This window comes from Vidua chalybeata, chromosome 3, assembly GCF_026979565.1.
Source record: "Vidua chalybeata isolate OUT-0048 chromosome 3, bVidCha1 merged haplotype, whole genome shotgun sequence".
Lineage (NCBI taxonomy): Eukaryota > Metazoa > Chordata > Aves > Passeriformes > Viduidae > Vidua > Vidua chalybeata.
In genome coordinates, this window is record NC_071532.1 from 2,736,969 (window position 1) to 2,758,496 (window position 21,528).

A 21,528-nucleotide genomic window follows, 5' to 3' on the forward strand; every position below is an offset into this window, starting at 1 on the left:
GATGACGAGAGAGGTACAAATGTACAACCAGCAGGGATTTAACTTTGCCACTCTCTTTTCTCTCCTTTGTTCCCCTGACCCACTGAAGGTATTGAAATAACAAATCATGCGACTGCAACATTAGAAGGCAATCAGATTTTCAACAACCGCTTTGGAGGTTTATTTCTAGCATCTGGTGTCAATGTCACGATGAAAGGTGAGCCCGAGTCCTCCTGGCCTGTGTTTGGTCATTTGTTTGGTGCTGCTGGGTCTTTGGTTTATTGCACCCTGTGTGACTCACAGCTGGTACCACCTTAAGCAGGGTTGTGACTAAGTTTCAGCTGAAGGTAATGAGCCACATTAAGCTGTGTTAAGATTTTTAGACAAACAGATGGGTTCAAAGGTAACTTAGGGTTTTGCTGGTACATTAAAACTGTGATCAGCTCTTCTGTCTCAAAATCACTTCTGAACCAGTTCCTGATCTTTGGCCCATCTCAGACTCCAATTCTGATTTACAATGGAAAGTCTTTTTCCTACATATCCAAAAACATGTTTCCAGTAAAGAAACACACCTCAGCTGGCTTTTAGGATCTAAAAGCATGAACATTCTCAATCCCAAACATGTTTTTTCAGAAAATATGAACAGTTCACATACATAAAATTCCCTTTTATAGTGGAGAAAGTGTGCATGAGACAGGATCCTCTTGGACAAGATGGGAATGATGGTTTGAATGCCAGACAGCTTCAGGAGGTTTTTCAAGATGAAAAAGGTTCAGTTTGCAGGAGTTTTACATACTTGCCTGTACCTGTTAAACCCTTTCCTGTGGATTTGTGCCTCTTAAGACACAAGCTCTGGCTCCCTGGTTCCCAGCACCTGGGTTTTGTGATGACATCACTCGGTGCTCTGATGCTGCTGGGAGTGGGCAGAACTTTTTGAGGTGCACTTTGGCACTAGACAGAAGATCAGGTAGTTGAGTAACAGGGGGGATTATCAAACTCACTGTGCCTTGGACACATCTTTGAAGTACTGGAGCTGGTCAGACCTAATTTCCACTTCCGTTGTGTTGGAAAGTACTTTATTCCTAAACTTTGCTGGGGAAAGAGCCATCCTTCTCCTCTTTCTAAGGGATGTGTAATAACAGGTCTTATGGTGAAAGAGAGGCTTTCAAACATTGGGTTTCAGGCTCCTCAGCAGAAAACTTACACCTGCTAGGAAGGCTTGTGTGTCTCTAAGCATTTATTAACAGCCAAGTTCAAAAAGAGTATTTAAATGGAGGCTATCAGGTATTTCATGCCATGTGTGCAAGGAGGAACAGTGTTACTTGCTTCAGGAGTGCATGGTACTCTGGGCATGTGGGCATTGAGGATTTTATATTCTGAAATGCCAGAGTTGAAATGCAGGTATAGAACTAATTGTTCCTAATGGGCCCTTTGCTTCAGTGCCTCAAGGAAAAAAAAAAAAAAAAAAAAAAAGTCATTGATCCAGATGTGATTAGTTCTGGATTTTTTTTCCCCCCGACAGATAACAAAATAATGAACAATCAAGATGCCATAGAGAAAGCTGTCAGTAGAGGCCAGTGTTTATATAAGATCTCAAGCTACACCAGCTACCCGATGCATGACTTCTACAGGTAACAGGTTCCTTCCCATCACCTACAGCAAGGCTTTCCAAGAAACCTCCTTTCTCTTCCTGCAAGGCCCTAGAACAGTTGCTGGGTGTGAGTGAACACACAGATGTGTGCCCTTCCTCAGCTGCAACAGAAGAGGATTTAATAAGTTCCCATTTTCTGGAATTGACTTTGGGCTTGAGGTAAACAGAGATTATTTCTGTGAACCCGAGCCCAGGGTGTTTCACAGCACGACTGTGTTGGTGACACAAGTAACAAAAAGTGTGCTGTGGAATCCAAGTTTGTGTAAAATTCTCAAACTTCACAGTCCTGTGCACCCTCTTTCCTTCAGTGCATTTCTGGCCCTCCAGCCTCCTGGAGCACTTCCCTTGAGAGCTGGTCAGGTTTTGGCTCCTGCCTAACGTGCTGCTTTTCCCTCCAGATGTCACACCTGCAACACCACCGACCGTAACGCCATCTGTGTGAACTGCATCAAGAAGTGCCATCAAGGACACGACGTAGAATTCATTAGACACGATAGGTACGTTTCCAGAGGGCGTGGGGCTGCTCCCAGAGCAGGAGGGCATGGCCACTAAGCTGTCTCTATGTGTTGTAGGTTTTTCTGTGACTGTGGTGCTGGAACACTGTCCAATCCTTGTACGCTCGCCGGAGAGCCTACACACGATACAGATACACTATATGACTCTGCTCCACCTATAGAATCTAATACATTGCAGCACAACTGAATTCCTTCTCAGAAAGAAAGTCCTGCCATTCTAATGTCATAACTATTAAAACTTTTTTTTTGGAGGAAGTTACACTTGCCCATTTCTGCAGAAAGAGACTGTGTTAAAGCGGATGTGTGAGGTGTTGACACTATGGAGCTCAACCTACCAAAAAAGAAAGTGGCAATATGTTGACTCAGGATAACAGAACTGGGCGTTTTAGCATTACTGTGTAAACAAAGACTTTGAAGGGACAGAAGTGAAGAAAAATAAGCTGCAATTTTGTACAGATACCAACTTCTGAGAGCTGGTGTTTTTACAAGTAGCATTGAAACGCAGTCCAATTTGCAGTAGTACTATTCTGTAGACAAGCAGCATTCTTTGTTGCTGCCTTTATGGACATGGGTACCAATCGCTTTTGTAACATGGTAAAAATGTGAGCTAGCACTTCTGCATTTCTTTTGATTTTTTAACATTTATTCAGATTGAGAAATATGAATTTAATGCTTTAATCTCATGTAGTTTGTTTCTAATTTCAAGCAAAAAATCTTATTGTACTTGAATGTGTCCTGTTTTGTTAGCACACCTAGACTTGCTGTAACTGTACTCATGTCCCAGTATGTACCTTCTTTCTATGAAAGAGAAAACACTAATCTTAAATTATATCCAGCAATTTTTCTGGTGTCCTCTGAAGTTAAAATAATCTCCTCCCCTGCCCCAGCAATAGTCTGTACTCAAACCACCCTAACAAAAGAAAGAAAAGCGAGTGTTTTAATGAGACTTCCTAGACTATAATGCACTATAAAACAAAGTACCCATGTAACTGAGTTTTGTGAAAGAAGTTTTACTATGTTTTAAAGTACACAGTAGAAAGTCTCCTCAAAACAGTCTTGTACTTTTACTCTGTTCATAGTTTTTTTTGAACAGTCTGGACATTACTTACATAACCTGCTGGAAATCACAGCAATTTCCTGCTCTAATGAAGCTGAGACAAGTATATATACAGCCCTATACAGTTTCATAGCTTTTTTCCATTTATGTGTATTGGTGACAGTGGGTAATCAACAGCCTGAAAGTGTATGCATGTACCATAACATCTAGACTTAATATATTGTGGAGTACTCAATAACCATTATGTAGAGGGTAGGTATGAATTAAAGGGTTTAATTTCCTAGGAAAGACAATGGAAAAATGGTCATTTTTAAAAAATAAAGTTTATTAGATCATAACGTTGTCTGCTCACACCTTCTTGAGTAACCCGTGCGAGTTCCTAGAGCCGGTCGATCATCGCCGTGAGTTTCCGAACCGCGTTTGCATCACAAGTTGTTCCATCCACCACCTGGCACAGGTACCTGAGGGAAATAACCACCTTTACTGACAGGGACACTGACGGCAGAGCTTAAGGCTGCCTTTTCTGCAACAGCTTTAGGAGACGTGGATGCTGGGCCTGGTGTAAAGGCTGCCAGCGGCTCCCCCCCAGCACCTCTGTGTGCAAATTCGGACCAGCACAACGACCCAAGGCTTAAAATACTGCTTATCATCTCTGCCCTCCCCCAGTACCTCCCTCCCAAAAGGTTCACAAAAGTAGTTGTAACTGCCCCTCTGTGCTGTAACTGAGCAAAAGCCACTGCCCACATATTAAGATGGTCTCCTATAAGCCATTTGCAACTTAGATACAGAAACCCAGAGCCTTACCTAAATATTCTCAGTGAGATGGTTGTTTTTTCAAACTCTTTGGCTTTTCTGTGCCCCTTCTGAATGACTTCCTCTGGAATATCTGCAAGTCTTGCCGCGTTGAAGCCGTAGCTCTTTGGGCAGGCTCCTTCAATGAACTTGTACAGGAACGTGATTGTTTCCTGGCTTGGATCCTCACTCTCATTTTCAACCATGCACGCCTGGGAAGAGCGCAAGTTAAGAGTTTGCAATATTGACCTGCAGCCTAAGAAACGCATGGGACATCGCGTCCCGTTCCCAAAACACCCTTTTCTCGGGGCAGAAGAGCACAGAAAAGCAGGAGAAACGCCAGCAGGGAAAATCCCACCCTGGCACACGTACCATGTGTCCCAGGCGCACGGCGCCGCTGTGGGAATAGTCCTCCACCAGGGAGTGGTAGTGGGTGGAGAACAGCGTCCGGCACCGGATCCTCTCCGCCAGCTCCTGCACCACGGCGCTCGCTATGGCTGTCCCGTCAAACGTGGCCGTGCCTCTGCCTGGGGGACACGAGGGGCACAGCAAAGTCAGCCCACAGTTCCCGTGCTGCTGGAGACAGGCGCCCTACAGATGGACGCAGCGATGCATTTGTAGTGTGTGTTCGTTCCCCTCCCCGCTGTGTGCAAGAGCCACCAGCACCAGGGGAAGGTGACCTGGCTGTTGGCCCCGTAACAATCACCCTCTTCTGCACTGCAGAAAAAAAGATGTTCCTGCTCTCCTGAGGTTTGCTGCAAGTAATTATGCAAAGCAAAAGCAGGAAACCGCAGCTGGAAATAGAGAGCACCGATGACTGGGAGTGGGAGGTGGTGATGAGTTCCCAGGGCACCCAAAATGTGTTCATGTTGGAGAGGCTGACACACCAGTTAAACACCAGCATCATTATGATGAAACTGGCCCTGAGTACTTGGCTGCCATTCAGACAGCCCAAAAACCTTGCAGCCAGTCTTTATCCCTCAGATTTAGCTTTCATCTATTACAAAATAGTCTGATTACCCAGTTCATCCATGAGAACAAGGGAGTGCTCTGTTGCATGCTGCAGAATGCTGGAGGTCTCGCTCAGTTCAACAAAGAAGGTACTTTCACCTTTAAAGGAAATGACAAAAAAAAAAAAAGCCATGAAGTAGTCAAAGATTTGAGAACCACAACTAAAACCTCATTTAATCTGCACTAGAATCTTTGTTAAGCTAAAGTGAAACTCAGTAGCAAACTGAAGATGAACAAAAACATGACACTTTTTTTGCAGTGTGAAAACAGCAGGTTCCCATTCACCAGAAAAAACAAGTTTTGCTTCCTATAGAGTACAGGTATTATTTATTAATTAATATTAATTTTATTAATTATTATTATTTATTGTATTATCATATGACCTGTATTAATAGTATTCTTATTAATTAATTGTGCACAAGCACAATTAATTAAGTTTTCAGGGCAACACACCTGATTACTTTTAATAGCACCAGTCAAAAGTAACAGATGGACAAAAAGAGGGAGAGAAAAGCTACAGTGGGGAGAGTTTTTGCCCCTTTCTTGCTCTGAATGCATAGGATAGGCCAAAGGTGTTTGTGGCTTTCCAGTAAAAAAAACAAGCAGAAAATCAAAGACTAAGAGACTGGAATTACTGGTTTGGTTGTGATGTCAGGAGGGAACTATTTGGATAATAAAGGCTTTATTTGTACCTTCTCTCCTCGAAGTATGACAAAAGCAATATTCTGCTGCTAAGGCTCAAGGATCTCATGGGAGTTTCAGCAACCCAGATAATACAAGGCCTGAAATTTACACCTGGAATTTGTTTTAGCAGATTACGAGCAGAATTACACAATTATTCACACCGTTCCACATGATAAACCCACACTTACAAAGTTGGGATTTACTTGTTCTTTGTGGAGATCATTGCAAATTATCACAAGTAGCAGCAATTAATGCAATTTATTCCATTAAAGGCAAGCATTTATTTCCTGTACACATGCTGCATGAGCACTGCTTTGCTCTAACATAAGTTTTCTAACATGAATTATTAAGCAGCATCCACCAATCCTGATTTTCTGCATTTATTTAAAGAAAGTACCAGGATTTAGCATTTTTAACAATATTTAAGAATAACCATTTATTACTGAAAAAATTAGCTTCATGAAAGTCCTGCTGACATCCCTTACAAAGTGACTGCTGTGGAACAAATTCTTCTGTGCTTTCCTATCTACACTGTGCAAACAAATGCATCAAGAACAGATTTCAAAGCTCCTTCTTTGCAGTGTTCACCCTCCTCACAATGTGAAATGTCAAATTAGAAGTACAGTCCTCAGTTAATTAAAAAAAAATGGAAAATGCTACATTTTGCTAGACCATCTCTCATGAAGGAAGGGCCCTTCTCATCTCTACCATAAGCACTTAAGTATTCTTTCACACTTTTGATTCCTTCCTGTACTGAAATTAAACAAAATGGAAATGAGCTGGGCAAAGAAAGCCTTAATAACATTCTCTAGCTGCAAAGAAAAGCCTTGATTTGGGGAAGTATAAATATTTTTTTTAATTAAGAACTTGGAATGATTCATTTCCAAATTCCTTCTGTGCAACAAGTTCAGTGGGCTTAACTCCTTTCATATTCACTGACCCATATTTTTCAGCAGACAGATCACAGAAAACCTGTGCCCTCCTTAATGAGCAGTGATACTACTCTTACCACAACAATCATTTTATTTTTCTAGCCCAGTGGCACTTTGCCCATCACCACTGGCAGACTTTACCATTCCACTTGTCGTGTCATCCTCCACTTGCGTCTTCCTCTCCATTAAAGGAACAAAATACTCCAAGAACTGTCAACTACTACTTCCAAGAAGGACATCTGCCTCTCTTGCTCATCAGAAGAAATCAGATTTCAAACATAAGGCATTCTGACTGAAACAAGGGACTTCTGTAGACCTTGCAAGAAGGTACAAAAACAACTCCTGTGCAACAGCTGCCCCAACATCACTGTCCTATTTCAGAACACTTACAAAAAGGTATCAGTGAGAGTAGAATATAATCAATTTTAAAAAAAAGATGTTCCTCAGACTTAGATCCAGCTGGGAGTTAGGCTTTTAATATTAAAATTCATTAGGAAGTGATCCCCTGCGTCTGTCAAAAATCAAACGGACGCACACATGAAAAAAAATAAAGCCTAAGGTACAATCCTGTCTCCACTCTGAACAACAAGAGAAGAGTGCCCAGCTCTCCCTGCAAAATCTCCCAGCTCTCCCAACTTGCCACTCGAAGCAAGAGCAGGAAGTTGGTGCCAGCAGCCCTGTGTGTCAGGCACTCACCAGCCATGATCCTGTCGGAGGCGCCGAGCCGCGTGAAGACGCGGTCGATGGGCGTGAGCCTGCAGGCTTCCGCGGGCACGTAGCACCCCAGCTGGGCCATGACCACCAGGAGACCAGCCTGCACAGCAAACAGGGACATTCACATTGGCACTCCTGCTTGCAGTTTCAGTTCCACACACGCAACGGGGGCACGAAGCTGTGTTTCCCCTAAAACAGGGACTGGAGTACATAAAGCTTCCCGCTGCTTTAACAGCTCCAGGCTGCAGCAGCAGCATCTCTGGCAGAACTGAACTGCTCTGAAAGCCTTCAAAACACAAATTATCACAGCAAGCAGTGCTTATAAAGCAACCTCCCTGCTGATCTCTAGTTTCATCTTGTTCAACCTGCAGAAGCATCTTTTGCTAGCTGATGCCAAGTCCTGGGTAAGTCCCTTGAAAAAGAGAAACGATGCTCTTATCACTTCTTCCCAACCAACTCTCCTAGAACAAACAGAACTTACCCCTCCCTAAAGCAGAAAACCTCTCTGAACATGAGCACTTTCTACCAGCCTGTGCAATTGCTGCACACCCTGAAGGCCACTTCTGGGATCTCCTGTGACACCCTTGACAGCCAGGCCCTGTAATTCCCTTACCCGAGCCCCAGAGGTACCGTGGGACACGTGACAATCACCTGTCTCATCAGCGTAGATTTGCCACCCATGTTCGGGCCAGTCACCAGCACACAGGAGGCCTCACTGCTGCTGCCTTCATCCTTGATGCCTATCACGATGTCGTTGGGAATAAAATCATCCCCAAAGAAAGTTTTTGTGATGCAAGGATGGCGGGAATTCCTAAGTTCCAGGAAGGGAGGAGCATTATCCCTAGGCAGCAGGATTTCAGGTCGGCACAGAGGTCCATCACCGCCTTGACTGTAGTGAGCAAGGGACATCAAGACATCTAGAAAATTAAGAGAAATTCCAGTCAGTCACACCTTCAAATTTCTTCATACACTGGAATTCATTTACTCATTGAAAAATTGAGCAATTTTGTAGAAACAATTTTTTTTTTACTCCATTTTCCTCATGAGGGAAATACCCACAAAGGACTCCAGAACAAGTAAAAGATGGGAATATTTACAGTGTCTTTCCTCATTCCTTCCAGATTTCTACAGATGTCATTATAAAAACGCTCCTCTATAGTTTTTTTAGTTCAAAAGTCTTTAAAACCCACATCATTTCATTTCAAAAGTACATGTATAAAATACTACTTTTTATTGCATTGGTTTTTCATTTAGGACAAGGAGGAAATCAGCTTCTGTGACAGTGAATTACTTTGTGAAGAATCCTAATTCTGCTTCAAAGTTGCCAGAGAAAACTGTATAAATATTAAAACTCTGTGTGTCCAGCAGGAAACAGCAGCACAAGACCCCTCAGTTAGCTGAGCCCCGAGGTTCTGAAAGCTGATCACCTACACAATGAGACTGTTCATGATTTTAGAGGCTTTATGTACACACATTACAGCTGAGCCTGGACACTGAATTCCTCTCTGCTGGGAACCAATTCAGCACTTGCCCTGAGCTGTGGTGTAGCTGATGTGACTGATTCCCAGCTCTCCCAGCAAATCCATTCCCAGCCAACACTCCCTGCCTGCCTGCCCTCCCTTTTCTGCTCTAGTGGCATTCAGAGAGTGCTTTCATTTTTCCCTGGAACAAAGACATCCCAGAGTGCCTCATCTTAGCAGAAAATCCACAGGACAGAAGTATGCCAGTCCTGAGGAGGGAATACAGGAGATTGTTCTATCCCAGAAATTTATGGAGGATTTGGGGAAGCCTTCTTAGTAGACTACCTTCTTCAAGGCTTGACACTGAGCACGTTGATTTTTAAAGGATGGCCAGAAAGCATCCTGCTCAGATGGAAAGGAACTTACCAGCAGGTTAGATTTTTACACCTCCATTTAATAAGAAGCTACTAATCCACACACAAGGCTCTGGGAGCAGTGAGGCCCACCAGGCTACACCGAACTGGGAGAAACACTTGGCTGCACATCTTACAGCCACGCAACAGGAATGAAGAAAGAGCTTGCACACATCACAAGGCCCAGCAACCGTCCTGCTATTTAGCAACAGGAAGGAAAGAAGGGAATCACTGTTAATTATCAAAGCCCTTACCACAATCAAGAGCTTTCAAAGGACAAGCGAAGAGCTGGACCCAGCTTCCCCAGATCAGATTTCATCAGCACAAGGGCTAGTTTTACCGCGTGTCAGAGGGAGGCAGAGCTCTTACCCAGCACAGCAATGCACTCCACAGCTGTCTGCCAGTCCTTGCTGTTCTTGTCGAAGTTGTAGAAGAGGCGCCTCATGCAGTCCTTGAGGGCGGCGTCGCGGCGCTCCTCGGCGTTCACCATCGCGGCCAGCATCTTCTCGATCTCCTTGGTCCAGTAGCGCTTGTAGCCCTTCCTGCTGGACCTCAGCTCGTACTCCTCGGGCAGGTTACGGGATATGACGCTTTCTGGGATTTCCATCTGGTACCGGTTCTTGCCTGTCCCCCAGTACTGCACGGATTTGGACCCGAGCAGCTTGCGCTGCTTATCCAGGTACTTCCGAAGATCCTCCTCGAGAGCTCTGATGTCCTCTAGTGCTCCGTCATAATCGGGGTCAAAACCGAGCTTGGGGGTGATCACCCCCGTCTTCCGAGCCTGGTTGTGATCAAAGGCAGTGTCCCACCTCGTCAGCTCCGCGCTCAGGTCTGGGAAGCGGCCATCGGGATTTCTGGCTTTGCAGGTGACCAGCTGCTTCAGGACTCTGGATTTGAAGTCACCGGCAAACTCCTCCATGAATTCGACAATTTCATTCATTACTTTGAATCCCTCCAGGGTAGACAGAAAGTCAGCGATTTTTTTTTTGCTGTATTTGAGTTCTTCATAGAAGATGGCCCTGCTGTCAGGATGGTTCTGACTTTTGAGTGGTGACCCAATGCTGTGAATTTTGCTGAGCAGTCTTTCAAGGTCAGGCAGTTTCTTGAGGTACTCACTGACTTCAGACATTTTATCTGGCACTGCCAGGAGGTCCTCGACAGCATCCAAACGATCATTGATGGATTTAGGGTTACAAAGCGGAGCGCAGAGCCACTGTTTCAGGAGTCGCTTCCCGAATGGGGTACAGCAAGAATCAATCCTCTCCAACAAAGTACCTTCTGTGCTTCCATTGGTTCCATTCTGCAGGACTTCCAAGTTCATCAGGGTGACTCCATCCAGCACCATCCGCTGGCCTGTTCTGGCAAACAAACTACTGGAACTCATGGTTTTTGCTGTAGCAATATCCACAGGGACATATTCCTCGAAGTTTGCCTGTGATAACAGCTCCTGGTCAATCAGACATTTTTTGAGATAGAAGACACATCCCCCAAGAGCTGACAAAGCTAATTCACTGTTTTCACCAGGAGTTAATCCCAGGGAGTCACTCTCTGAAGTCAGAGATTTGATTACAGAGGGCAGACAACATCCATTTTCAGAATTCTGCTTCTCCTTGAAATATCCTTCCTCAAGAAGGACTTTTAGTGTTTTAGATGCATTCCAGAACTGAGAACCCGAGACCAGCCCTTCCTGAATGCAAGAAACGAGCGAGCCCTTCAGTATCTTCTGTGTGTCCACAGACAGGTTGCCCTTCTCAAACAGCACCTGCACAGGGGTGTAGTGAGCTACCAAAGTCCTAAACCTGGAGCAGTGGCGGTCGTCTGGGAACTGGCCAACGTGGAACTTCCCCATGGAGGTGTCGACGAAGCAGACCCCGTAGACGCGCGTCCCGGCCGAGTCCTCCTTCTCCTTCACGCACAGCAGGAACTTGCTGTGGTTCTCGGAGGGGTCGCAGTCCATGACGCTGTAGGTCTGGGTTCCCTTGGTGATGATCCTGCAGATCTCCCGCCGCACCACCTTGTCAAACTTGGTGGAGTGGCCCCCGGACTTGCAGCGCGCCTCCATCATTTCGGGCGTTTCCGTCTGCTCCACGCGCGCCACCTTGTAGCCCTTCTGCACCAGGACGTCGGAGAATCGGCCAAAGGCAGTTTCTGGAAAACCTGAGTGGGCCCAGGAGCCCTTCATGAAGATCAGGCCCAGCTCATTGACGCCAGTGACTGCGTCCATGTGATACAACTCATAGAACTTTCCGACCTTGTAGCAAATCACAGCATCAAAGTTTTGGCTCTTGAGCTGCCACCACCTGCGCACGCCCGGCGTGCACTTGTTGAGGTAATCCTCGGGCACATACAGAGTAGAGGGGTCGTAATTGGGGTCACCCTGACGCCTCCTGTGTGCATCCCTCCTCTTCCCTTCTTGCAGCCAGTCAAGCTTTTCGTGCTCCCACACTGAGAAGCCACCAGTGCCTCCACTGCAAGCATTTCCTTGAGATTCAAAACTTTCAGGCGCTGCAAACGATGTCAGCTTAGACTTGGCTTCTGAGGAGACCGTTGCTGCTCTTTTGGGTGTTTCAGAACATTCATTTCCCAAGCTACTCCTTTTAGCAGGCTTTTTCACCTCACTTCTCTTTCGTTTAGAAGGGACTTTTATGGGGCTCTCTGCAACACTCTCTGCCTCTGTCTCTGTGTCAGAAGACTCATTTTCATCCACCCCACTACTGGCTTCCTCACTGCTTGCTGCTTCTTTCCCATCAGGCTTGAACTCCACATCAGAGCCATCGTGGTCACTGTCAGAATCCAACACTCTCCTTCTCTTGGCTTTTACAGCTCTTTCCCTGCTCATCACTCGCTTATTGCTTTTCACGTCCTCCTCACTATTGCAGTCTTCACTGTTGCCTGATGCATTTTCACTCATCTCCTGGAAAAATAAATTATTTTATCTGTAGTTATTATTGTCTGTATTTATTTATTCTGGCTACAAAGATACTGCTGCATAAAGAAGTGCAAAAATGTGCAGTAACACAGTACTTATGATGCTTCAAGCAAGAGACAGCAGAGCCACAGCCAATTCCATCTTAACAGATCTCAGGTTTTTTCTGGATAACTAACTGCCACTGGCCAGTGGCATAACTACTCTTATTTGTGTTCTTCAGAGACTCATTCATTACTGTGCTTATGTGATGCTGATGAACAAAGCATTTAAACTACACAAAAAAGAATATGGCACATGTAGGAGAAAGAAAAGCAACTCCACGATTTGCCTTTTCAGCCTCAAACTTTAATGGGAAAGCAGCAGTGGAGGGACTGTAGTGAGTACAAAGGGCCACTGCACACAGCGCCTGGAGTGGCACCTGTCCCTCAGGGCACTGTCACACTGGAGACTGAGTAGATGAGCTAAGGGAAACCACCACCCCACTGAGAGTTTCCTCATGCCATTCCTCTCCAAAGAAATCCATCCCAAGGCACAGGGTGCTACTGAAATAACAGCTGAATCAAGACAACATGAATACAATACAATAAAACATCACTTTTTAGTTACTCCACCAAGACTGCTGTTAACAGTGCAAGAACTGGTATTTTAGCGCTACTCCACAAGATGAGGGTGGGCTCCAAAAATTCAATTTAGTGCCTTAGATGAAACAGTCATAAAGCGATAAATTTATACATTAAGACACACTAAAACTTCAGATCAAACTTAGGGCAACTTGGACTATGAATAGCAGATTGAGAAGATAAAATGATGCATGAGAAAAAAGCATTTCTCAGTGAAAAAGCAGGTCACCAGGAAGTGATGAGTGAAGAGAGTCAGAGAAGTTAAGTAGATTGTGAGGTCAGTCCTTACCATACAGAACACCAAAGAGACTTGTCTTTCCAACTAGAAAAGATGAGAGACCAGCATATGACCTGACAACACAGAAGCAGTACAAAAAAAAAGACAAATGGATACATATGTGTGCAAGATTAACAAGGAGATAAGCTGTGATTACTGTACCAGAGAACTGCAGGATATTCCTTGCTTAGCTCCAAGTCACAGCTTCTAAGTTCTAGCAATATTTCTGCAAATGACAGCAATTAAGAAACATTTTACCTCAATTTCTTCCTCTTCCTCCTCTGTGTCTGAAGGCTCATTGCATACTGCCAGTTCAAGCCTCTTGGTTTTATCTTTGCTCATGGCATCATCTGCCAGCACCATGGCTCTTTTAATTTCAGGCTTTGTGCTGTAAAACATACCTCCCTTCATCGTCTCCCCATCTGATGAACCTGTAAAAAACACAGATTTATTAAGAACAAATGCTAAATGCTAGACTTAACATTTGTTAAGTCTAGAATTTAGCCAGTGTTCATAGTTCACTTTTAAATGTATTCAGACAAGTAGCATTCATATTCAGATAAGTGAACTTCTGTGCTGCTACCACTCATTCCCACCACATCTTAAATACAGCAACCTATCACTCCTTCATCCTGATGAACTACCCCTGGGGAAAGAATACACATTCACAAATGAAATGCCTACCTACATGATCACCTGAAGAATTGCTTCTATTTCTGTAACTCGTTAGCACATGTGAGCCCTCCTAGGCTGAGCTCTGACTCACACTGACTGTAGTTAATACTGAATTTAACGCTGGCAGAGCAGCAGACAGACCTGACCGAGACCACAGGGCTGTTTTGGCAATGGCAGGTAAGCTCAGCCAGAGTTACCTTCACTTTCTAGGCACGAGCCAGCTATGGCACAGACCTCAAAGCTCTGCTGGCCTCCAAACTGCTGCTCTGAGTGCAGCCAGGCACCCAGCCCAAGCCCATTAGCCAGATTAGCTGATGGCCAATCACGCTGGCCACTCAGCCTGACACTGCAGGGCAGTGAACAAAGCCTGCTATTAATGTCTGCTCCATGCCCTCCTCCTCCTGCCACCAGCTGCACACAACACAAACCCAAAGCCAACCAACCCACAGACTGATTTCAGATCCTTTTCCCCACTCCTGTGAATCCCATCACTTACTGAAGCTTCAGCTCTAAACCAGCGGCAGACTTGGAGGAGGCCAAACACCCCAGAAACAAATCAAACAAAATCTTTACTCACAACCAGCTCAGAGTTCACAGTAGCAAAGCAGGGAGTTACAAGTAGCTGCTTCTACAGCACAAAGGCAACACATTAACAATCCAGATTTCCCTTTTGGTTTTCCAAATGCAACCAGGCGGTCCAAAAGTACTTTGCATTAATATTAAATGTGACTGAACAACGCCAGAAGAAAAATCTTCTCATGTAATTGAGCTGCCCTCTCAAGGGTGCAACACCTGCATATTCACTTAACCAGCTGCTCTGCACCTCCACTCCTACATGCCCACCTGTTACAGGTCTGGCCCTGTGCTGTCTGCATTTACTCAGGTACAAAAAAATAACACAATCCAAGAAACCTATCCATTTTCTTACCCAAAGACCCTAACACTTCTCCTTTGTATACAAAGATGCTTTTTGTTTGAATTTAAAGCAAACCAGGTATTTTAAATCTTTTTATTCTGCTCTGCATTCAACACTTCTCCTGTGATGGATCTGTGTATCTGTGCTTAAACTTCATTTTGGCAATTTTCTTTTGGTAAACAAATTCCCCTTACCTGTATCTGCTTCTAAGTGCAACTACAAGCTCTCAGAATATTTTGATTGTTTTCAAATACTTTTGGGAAAGACACATATAACCATGGACCAATTTACTTGCAATAAATTATGCTAACGCTCATGGCAATAACATTACCATTTTAATTTAAAACTGTGGCTGATGTGCACTGAAGTTTAGAGGAGACAAAAACGTGGCCATGTGATCACGAGATGGAACGCTGACTCTAAAGAGGGAGAAACTATTTAAATTCAGGGTTTTTTTCAGTGACACAAGCAAATCCTACAGGGCATCAGAAATACTGTATTACATATGAAGTACCTGACTAACAAGACAGTTTACAGCCAATTATTTAGTTTTCAGCAACAGTAAAATTATGAAAAAAATAAGGGGAAAACAGATTATGCTTATTAAAAAGGTGAGATTTATTATGCAAAATGTTAACTCTTGATTACATTTGATTTTCACTAGTTAGCCATGCCATTTCTTCAGTATGAAAAACATCAACTCTGATCTGTAACTACAAGGACTGCTCTCACCAACACTCAATGCTCAAGTTATATCTTTTATTTACAAAATTGCTGCACTGCTGAGAAGCAACACTTCTGCAGCAGAATTAATTTTATTAATTTCATTTACCCAATATCCTGGGCCTAGCCTTTTAATTCTGGACATACTGCAGTTCCTAAACAGCTGCTTGGGTTTGGACACTTCTAATATTTTTAAGGATATTAGGGCTAAAAGTGGAAATACTGGATTTATCTTTTACATCATTTTTATATTGAAATAAAGGAAATATCTGCAAAATCAGCAAGCTTTAAGGTTGCTTAATTCGTTGTTCTAATCCAATAAACAAAAGGGCTTAATGTTCTATGCTTCAATAATTGTGTAAACACAAATCTACCTGTAACACTCAAAAGCTTGTCGCTTACAAAGCACAAAGCATGCTCAATTCTACTCTTGGTTTTGCTGCTCTTTCTCTGTGGAGAATAACATATCCTATATTCCAAGCCTGTAACTCCAAAACAAGTGGCATCATTCCATTTCAAACAGTTTTGTTTCTATCTCTTACCTTTATACGGCTTCAGGTATTTAACACTGATCCAACCCCTTGTAGGGCTGTCATCAAAGAACTGCACGTGGACACGAGTGGATTTTCCTTTTCCTCTGAGTATTGTTCTTTCAGTGGGGTGGTTGTAGATGAGACACGGCCACCAGGGATAACCTTCCATCTTGGCCCACACCAAGTCCCCAGGAGAATACTCACAGGAGACACTGCAGAGACAAAAAAATGTGTCATTTAAGGAACACAAACATTTGGAACAGCTCTCTTCATAAATGTCACTGCACACTGCTGCTGAGCATTTTGCCCTCCTATGGTCTTTGGAGGCCTCCCGGGGGGGAACCTGAATTACACAGTTCTTCCATACCACCACCAATGCTCGTCCTAAACTTCTTTGATTTGCTCCTCCAAGTTCTGCCGCATTCCCACAGGGACAGAGCTTTATCATAGGATGGTTTGGGTTCAAAGGGACCCTAAAGATCACCTAGTCCCAGCCCCCTGCCACACACAGGGGTACCTTTCACTAGACCAGGTTGCTCAGAGCTCCATCCAGCCTGGCCTTGAACACTTCCAGGGATGAGGCATCCACAGCTTCTCTGGGCAACCTGTGCCAGTGCCTCACCAACCTCACAGTGAAGAATTTCTTCCTAATATCTAATTAGACCTACTCTCTTCCATTGTGAAGCCATTCCCCCTCGCCCTGTCACCACATGCCCTCTTCCTGTAGAAACTCATTTTCAACCAGGCACTTAATGAAAAGACTAAGACTTAAAAACCCCTCAGGCTACAAAAAATGAATAAACAAAAAACTCTACCTGCACTGCAAAGCACCTGATGCAGCTTTTATTTGCTCTCTCCTCCTTCCCAGAGATTTCACCCCCAGCCACTGCCACGTTCCCACAGATGATGGCTGGGGACACTCCTGCAGGCTGTGGCCCAACAACCAGTGACACTCAGTTTTTCACATGTGGCACACTTGCCATCTCTTCAGCACAAGAGAGAGATGGAGCTCTTGGAGCGGGTCCAGCAGAGGGTAACAAAGATGATTTATGGGAATGGAGCATCTCTCCTAAGAGGAAAGGCTGAGGGAGCTGGGCCTGCTCAGTCCCGAGGAGAGATGACTGAGAGGGGACTTCATCAGTATGTATAAATACCTAAATGAGATATTTATATATATACACCTATTTAGGTATTTATACAAATACCTAAATGCCAAGAGGACGCAGCCAGGCATTCCTTGGTAACACCAAGCATTAGGACAAGAGACAAAGGGCACAAAGTTCCACCAGACCACAAGGAAAAACTTCTTGACTCTGTGTGTGACTGCGCACTGGAGCGGACTGGCCAGAGAGGTGGAGCCTCGCTCACCGGAGATATTCCAAACTGTCTGAATACACAGCCCTGTGCCATGTGCTCCGCGATGATGCTGCTCGAGCAGGGAGGTTGGGCCAGACGCCCCACTGCGGTCCCTTCCAGCCTGACCCACCGTGTCATTCCACGACACAGCGCGGAAAGCAAAATCTAAAACACCAAGCACAACGCTACTTCCGAAGAGCACGGGCCCGACCGCACGGCCCCGTCCCCGCTGTCCCGCCGGGAGCACAGGGCCGCTGCGGGCCGGCCCCGCGGGCCCGGCCGGGCTCCACATCCAGAGAACGGCGGCGACTGCGCCAGCGACGGCGCGACAACGACACAGCCCGAGGGTCCCGCTCCGACCGCCGGCGGCCGCAGCTCCCTCCCGCCTCCCCCGTCCCCGCCGGTACCTGGCGGCCTTGGCGGCCGCGCCGCCCCCCGCGCCCTTCTCGCCGTTCTCGCCGCGCCGCGCCGCCGCTCGGCCCGCCCCGCCCGGGGGGCTGCCGGCGGCCTGGAGGCCGTTCCGCTCGCCCGAGGCGCGGCGGGGCTCGCTGCGGGGCTCGCTGCCGGCCGCCCCCGGCGGGGCGGCCTTGGAGAAGAAGCGGAGCAGGGTGCTCTGCCGAGACATGGCCGCGGCGGGAAGCGCGGGCCGCGCTGCGCGCCAAACCCGCGCGCCAGGCCCCGCCCCGGCCCCGCCCTGCCCCGCCCTCAGCTTTGGCGGGAAGCGCTGAGGGACGGGCCCGGCTCCCCGCTGGCCCTGACTGGGGCGGAACTGGGACGTCTCGAAATTTCCGCGAGAAGTTTCCTTCGGCGGTGTCTGATCTTCGCGCGCGTGGAGAATGCGTATTTTGTGATTGGCTTTTTCGCAAATGTTGCGATGAATACTGTAGGCGTGGTGTTGGAAAGGTACGCCGTGTGGAAAACGCCAGTCGCTTGTCTTACAAGTTTATAAAAGTTTAATAAAAATAAAATGGTTATAAAAATAATAATACAAGTATAGTAATAAAAGTTAGACAATTAGAGTTAGGACAATTAATGAGACAATAACAGCAAAGAGTTACAGCCCGGGCTGGGTACCTCTTTCTGGACAAAAATGAGCCAGGAAAAGGACCCCGTTAAAAGAGAATTTACTCTTTAAGAGGGGTAACCTGTTGCATATACAAAACACTTCATGATTATGCATATATTTTATTTAAAACAAGAAATTCATTTGGTACTTGTCAAAAAGTTTTTGTTAATCCCCAGGCACCTTCGAGTCTAAGTCAGGCTTGAAGAAGTTCATTTCTATTGATAAGGAAAGCCATAAATTCCTCTTTGGAAAATTAAGGGGTTTCTGTAATTGTTATCTCTGTGCAAAGAATTCCTTGATTATCTCCTCCTTTTCTAATAAAAAGAATATCTCACACACATAGTTTCTATTTTAACTACTAAAGCTTAATTTTGATTACAAAACTACATTTACTATATTATTAAAATGTTAATACAGCATAACTTTCCAACCTAGCATAACACATATAGTAAATATCTGTGTAGAGCCATATAATATGCATTTTTCACATGCCGTATTAATTCTCTCAAGTAGTGTGTTGAATGTATTTTTAGGTTATAACACAATGTTAAAATAGAAACTATGCTATGTAAGATACTTTATAACTAGCTCAAGAAAGAGATGGGATAATCAAGGAATTCTTTGCACAAAGATAACAATTACAGAAACCCCTAAATTTTCCAGAGGAGAGGAATTTATGGCTTTCCTTATCAACAGAAACGAACTTCTTCAAGCCTGATTTAGACTCGAAGGCGCCTGGGAATTAACAGAAACTTTTTGACAAGTACCAGACGAATTTCTTGGTTTAAATAAAATATATGCATAATCATGAAGTGTTTTGTATATGCAACAGGCTATTGCTTTTAAGGTGATTCCTTTGTTCACAAGGCATGCTTGTCATGGCTTAAGTGCCCGAGAGCATCCGGACGTCCGGAATTCTTTGCTTTTTATTGTCTTGTAATTGTCCTAACTCTAAATTTTTATTGCTCTAATTGTATTACTATTTTTATAACCATTTTATTATTATTAAACTTTAAAAAATTAAGAAAAACCCAAGTTTTTCACAGCGTGCTTCCAACCCTAATCAGCAGGGAAGGGGATTTAACCCGCTGACGAGCAATCGCTGAGTGACACCCGGGACAAATTTTTAAAAAGGCAAATTACCTGTGGGTAGGGTTACCTTGTGAAGGTTTAGGGCTCAAGGTGATCTCCCACCTCAGGGGAGGTTAACAAAGCCTGGGGAGAAGGATGTGCAGCTGATAGTGGACACAAAGAATGCAGGATTTACGGGCCACAAGGACGTTTGGCAGGACCCCAAAGATAAGGAAGAAACGAAAAAAGACAACTCAGCAACTGTGCTGAGCCAGCTCCAGTGTTAATTCTGGGAGATGGTGACTGTCATCTCACCAAGTCACGGACCCAAAAAACCCACTGACCCAAAAGAAGGGAAAGTCTGAGTATGGGACTAGTCAGCAGAAGAGTGAGAGAATCATTAATAACCAGAAGATAGACTAGTAATTAATAAGAGACCTGTGTAACTTTTAGCCAGTGAACATTAGTGCCTTTGTTTATTAGAATGTATAAATATTTAAAAGTTTTGGTAGTTTTTGTGCTGGCGTTGTGGCTTTGCCACCCAGCACCCTTTTCTGTGCAGAACTGTGAGTAAACCAAATACCTCAGCTCCGTGTGTGTGGATTGGCCTCTCACATACCAAGTCAAAGAACCTATTTTGGGACAACAGCTACTGCCCCCAAACCCCTTTCCCTGCCTGCCATGCTTGTGCCACAGGATCTCTTCCCATGGTTTTGGGTTTTTTTTATTTTTTTTCCCATATAAATTGGTGAGGCTATGTCCTTTAAAAGCAATTTTCTGATGCATTATAACGCATGGTGCACGTGGTGTGACCCTTGGGGCTGTCCTGTGCGGGGTCAGGAGCTGGAACTCAATAATCCACGTGGGTCCCTTCCAGCTGGGAGTACTCTGTGGTCCTGTGACTCTGTAAGAAAATTCCATTCCATGGTTCTTGGCTGGTATATGCTTGAGATACAGGAGCACCAACCAAAAATAACAACTTATTTTTATAAGCTTAAATCTACAGAAAAATTATTATTTTATTATTATTTTGCGAATATTATTACAAAAATTGTGTTACCCCCAAATAATATTGCAAATATTATTATAAAAATAATTCCTATTTGCTTATTATTATTTGGCAAATTATTATTTGCCTCCAGATGCCAGTTAGCACAACTTTTTCTTTCACTAACATTGCTGCTTGACATTTCCAAGTCAAAGCCTCTCCTTCCCTGCTGCTCAGCTGTAGCAGAAAAAGAGCACAGATGTGCTCCCACCGCCAGAAAAACGTGGAACTGCAAGTTAGGGCTTCAACCACAAGAGGTCCTGCAAATCCAGCCAATATGGGAGGATTTTGAAAGGCTGGTCCCTCTAAAAGAACTATTTCCTGTTAACATCAAAGCATAGCTTCCATTTAACTCGTCACCCACTGCATTCAGAAACGCTCTGGTGTGGTCTCTGCCTCCAAGTGAAGTACAAAAGCAAAGGCATTTATTTTCCTGAGAAAAGTACAGCAGATTCCCCTGCCTGTGGCCTGTGGAGTGCTTGGAAGTGGAACATGCTGCAGGATAACCCCCTCAGCAGGTGTTGCTGTTCCTGTCAAAAACACTCACCAGGACCAGTACCCACACAAGTGTTTGGGTGGCTCATTTTTGTCCTTTTTTTTTTTTTTTTTTTTTTTTTGCTGTAAATAGTCAACACAATTAAATTTTTTTTTTTCTGGAAAATGACAGTGATCATCCATCTGGCAGGTAGAAGCAGGGAGATGGGATGAGGCAGGAAGGGGAAAAACTTGGGCGAGTGCTGGAAGCAGGCCCAGTTTTAGAGATAAAGACTGTTTTGAACAGACTCCTGATAGATTCTCCCTGGAGATTACTCCTGTCTGGTGATATGAAGACTGGAGCCAACAGGAAAATATGAAGGGCCATCTGAATTTGGTGGGCTCCTGAGCCAAGCTGCTATGAGTGCCACAGAAGTCATTTTATTGTTGGGGTCAATTTTGGTGGCCCTGGGGTGAAAGAGTTACCCCTGCAGCCCCCTGGAGTTACAAGGGGATCTGAGAGAGCTTTGGGGGAAATATTTCAGGGTTAAGGCAAAAGATTCCAAAAGAGGCTCTAACCCCCGATGTGGTCCAAGACGTTTATTCCTGGAGGTTTCCAGGGGAGGAAGAGG

The 21,528-nt window shown here is 44.8% G+C and overlaps 2 protein-coding genes across 4 annotated transcripts in view; one reads left to right on the forward strand and one right to left on the reverse strand.

Moving 5' to 3' along the window:
• FBXO11 (F-box protein 11) overlaps nt 1–3,540 on the forward strand; it is a 70,440-nt gene extending 66,900 nt beyond the window's left edge. For both annotated transcript variants that reach the window (XM_053936766.1, XM_053936767.1), the window contains exons 20-23: nt 89–196; nt 1,502–1,610; nt 2,029–2,127; nt 2,203–3,540. In XM_053936766.1, coding sequence (XP_053792741.1) covers nt 89–196; nt 1,502–1,610; nt 2,029–2,127; nt 2,203–2,332 — 446 coding nt within the window. In that variant the 3' untranslated portion in view covers nt 2,333–3,540. The remainder of the gene's footprint in view (nt 1–88; nt 197–1,501; nt 1,611–2,028; nt 2,128–2,202) is intronic.
• On the reverse strand, nt 3,507–17,705 carry MSH6 (mutS homolog 6). 2 transcript variants are annotated; one of them, XM_053936764.1, is made up of 10 exons: nt 17,645–17,705; nt 15,891–16,093; nt 13,293–13,465; nt 9,578–12,122; nt 7,987–8,252; nt 7,318–7,435; nt 5,015–5,104; nt 4,367–4,521; nt 4,007–4,206; nt 3,507–3,663 (listed from the first exon to the last, which is right to left on the reverse strand). In XM_053936764.1, the coding sequence occupies exons 2-10, from the start codon at nt 16,048–16,050 to the stop codon at nt 3,582–3,584; spliced, it is 3,789 nt and encodes a 1,262-aa protein (XP_053792739.1). In that variant the 5' UTR covers nt 16,051–16,093; nt 17,645–17,705; the 3' UTR covers nt 3,507–3,581. The 2 variants fall into 2 exon arrangements, with proteins under 2 accessions (XP_053792739.1, XP_053792740.1); XM_053936765.1 differs by lacking the exons at nt 13,293–13,465; nt 15,891–16,093; nt 17,645–17,705 and adding an exon at nt 13,047–13,110.
• Between the last annotated feature and the right edge of the window lie 3,823 nt (nt 17,706–21,528).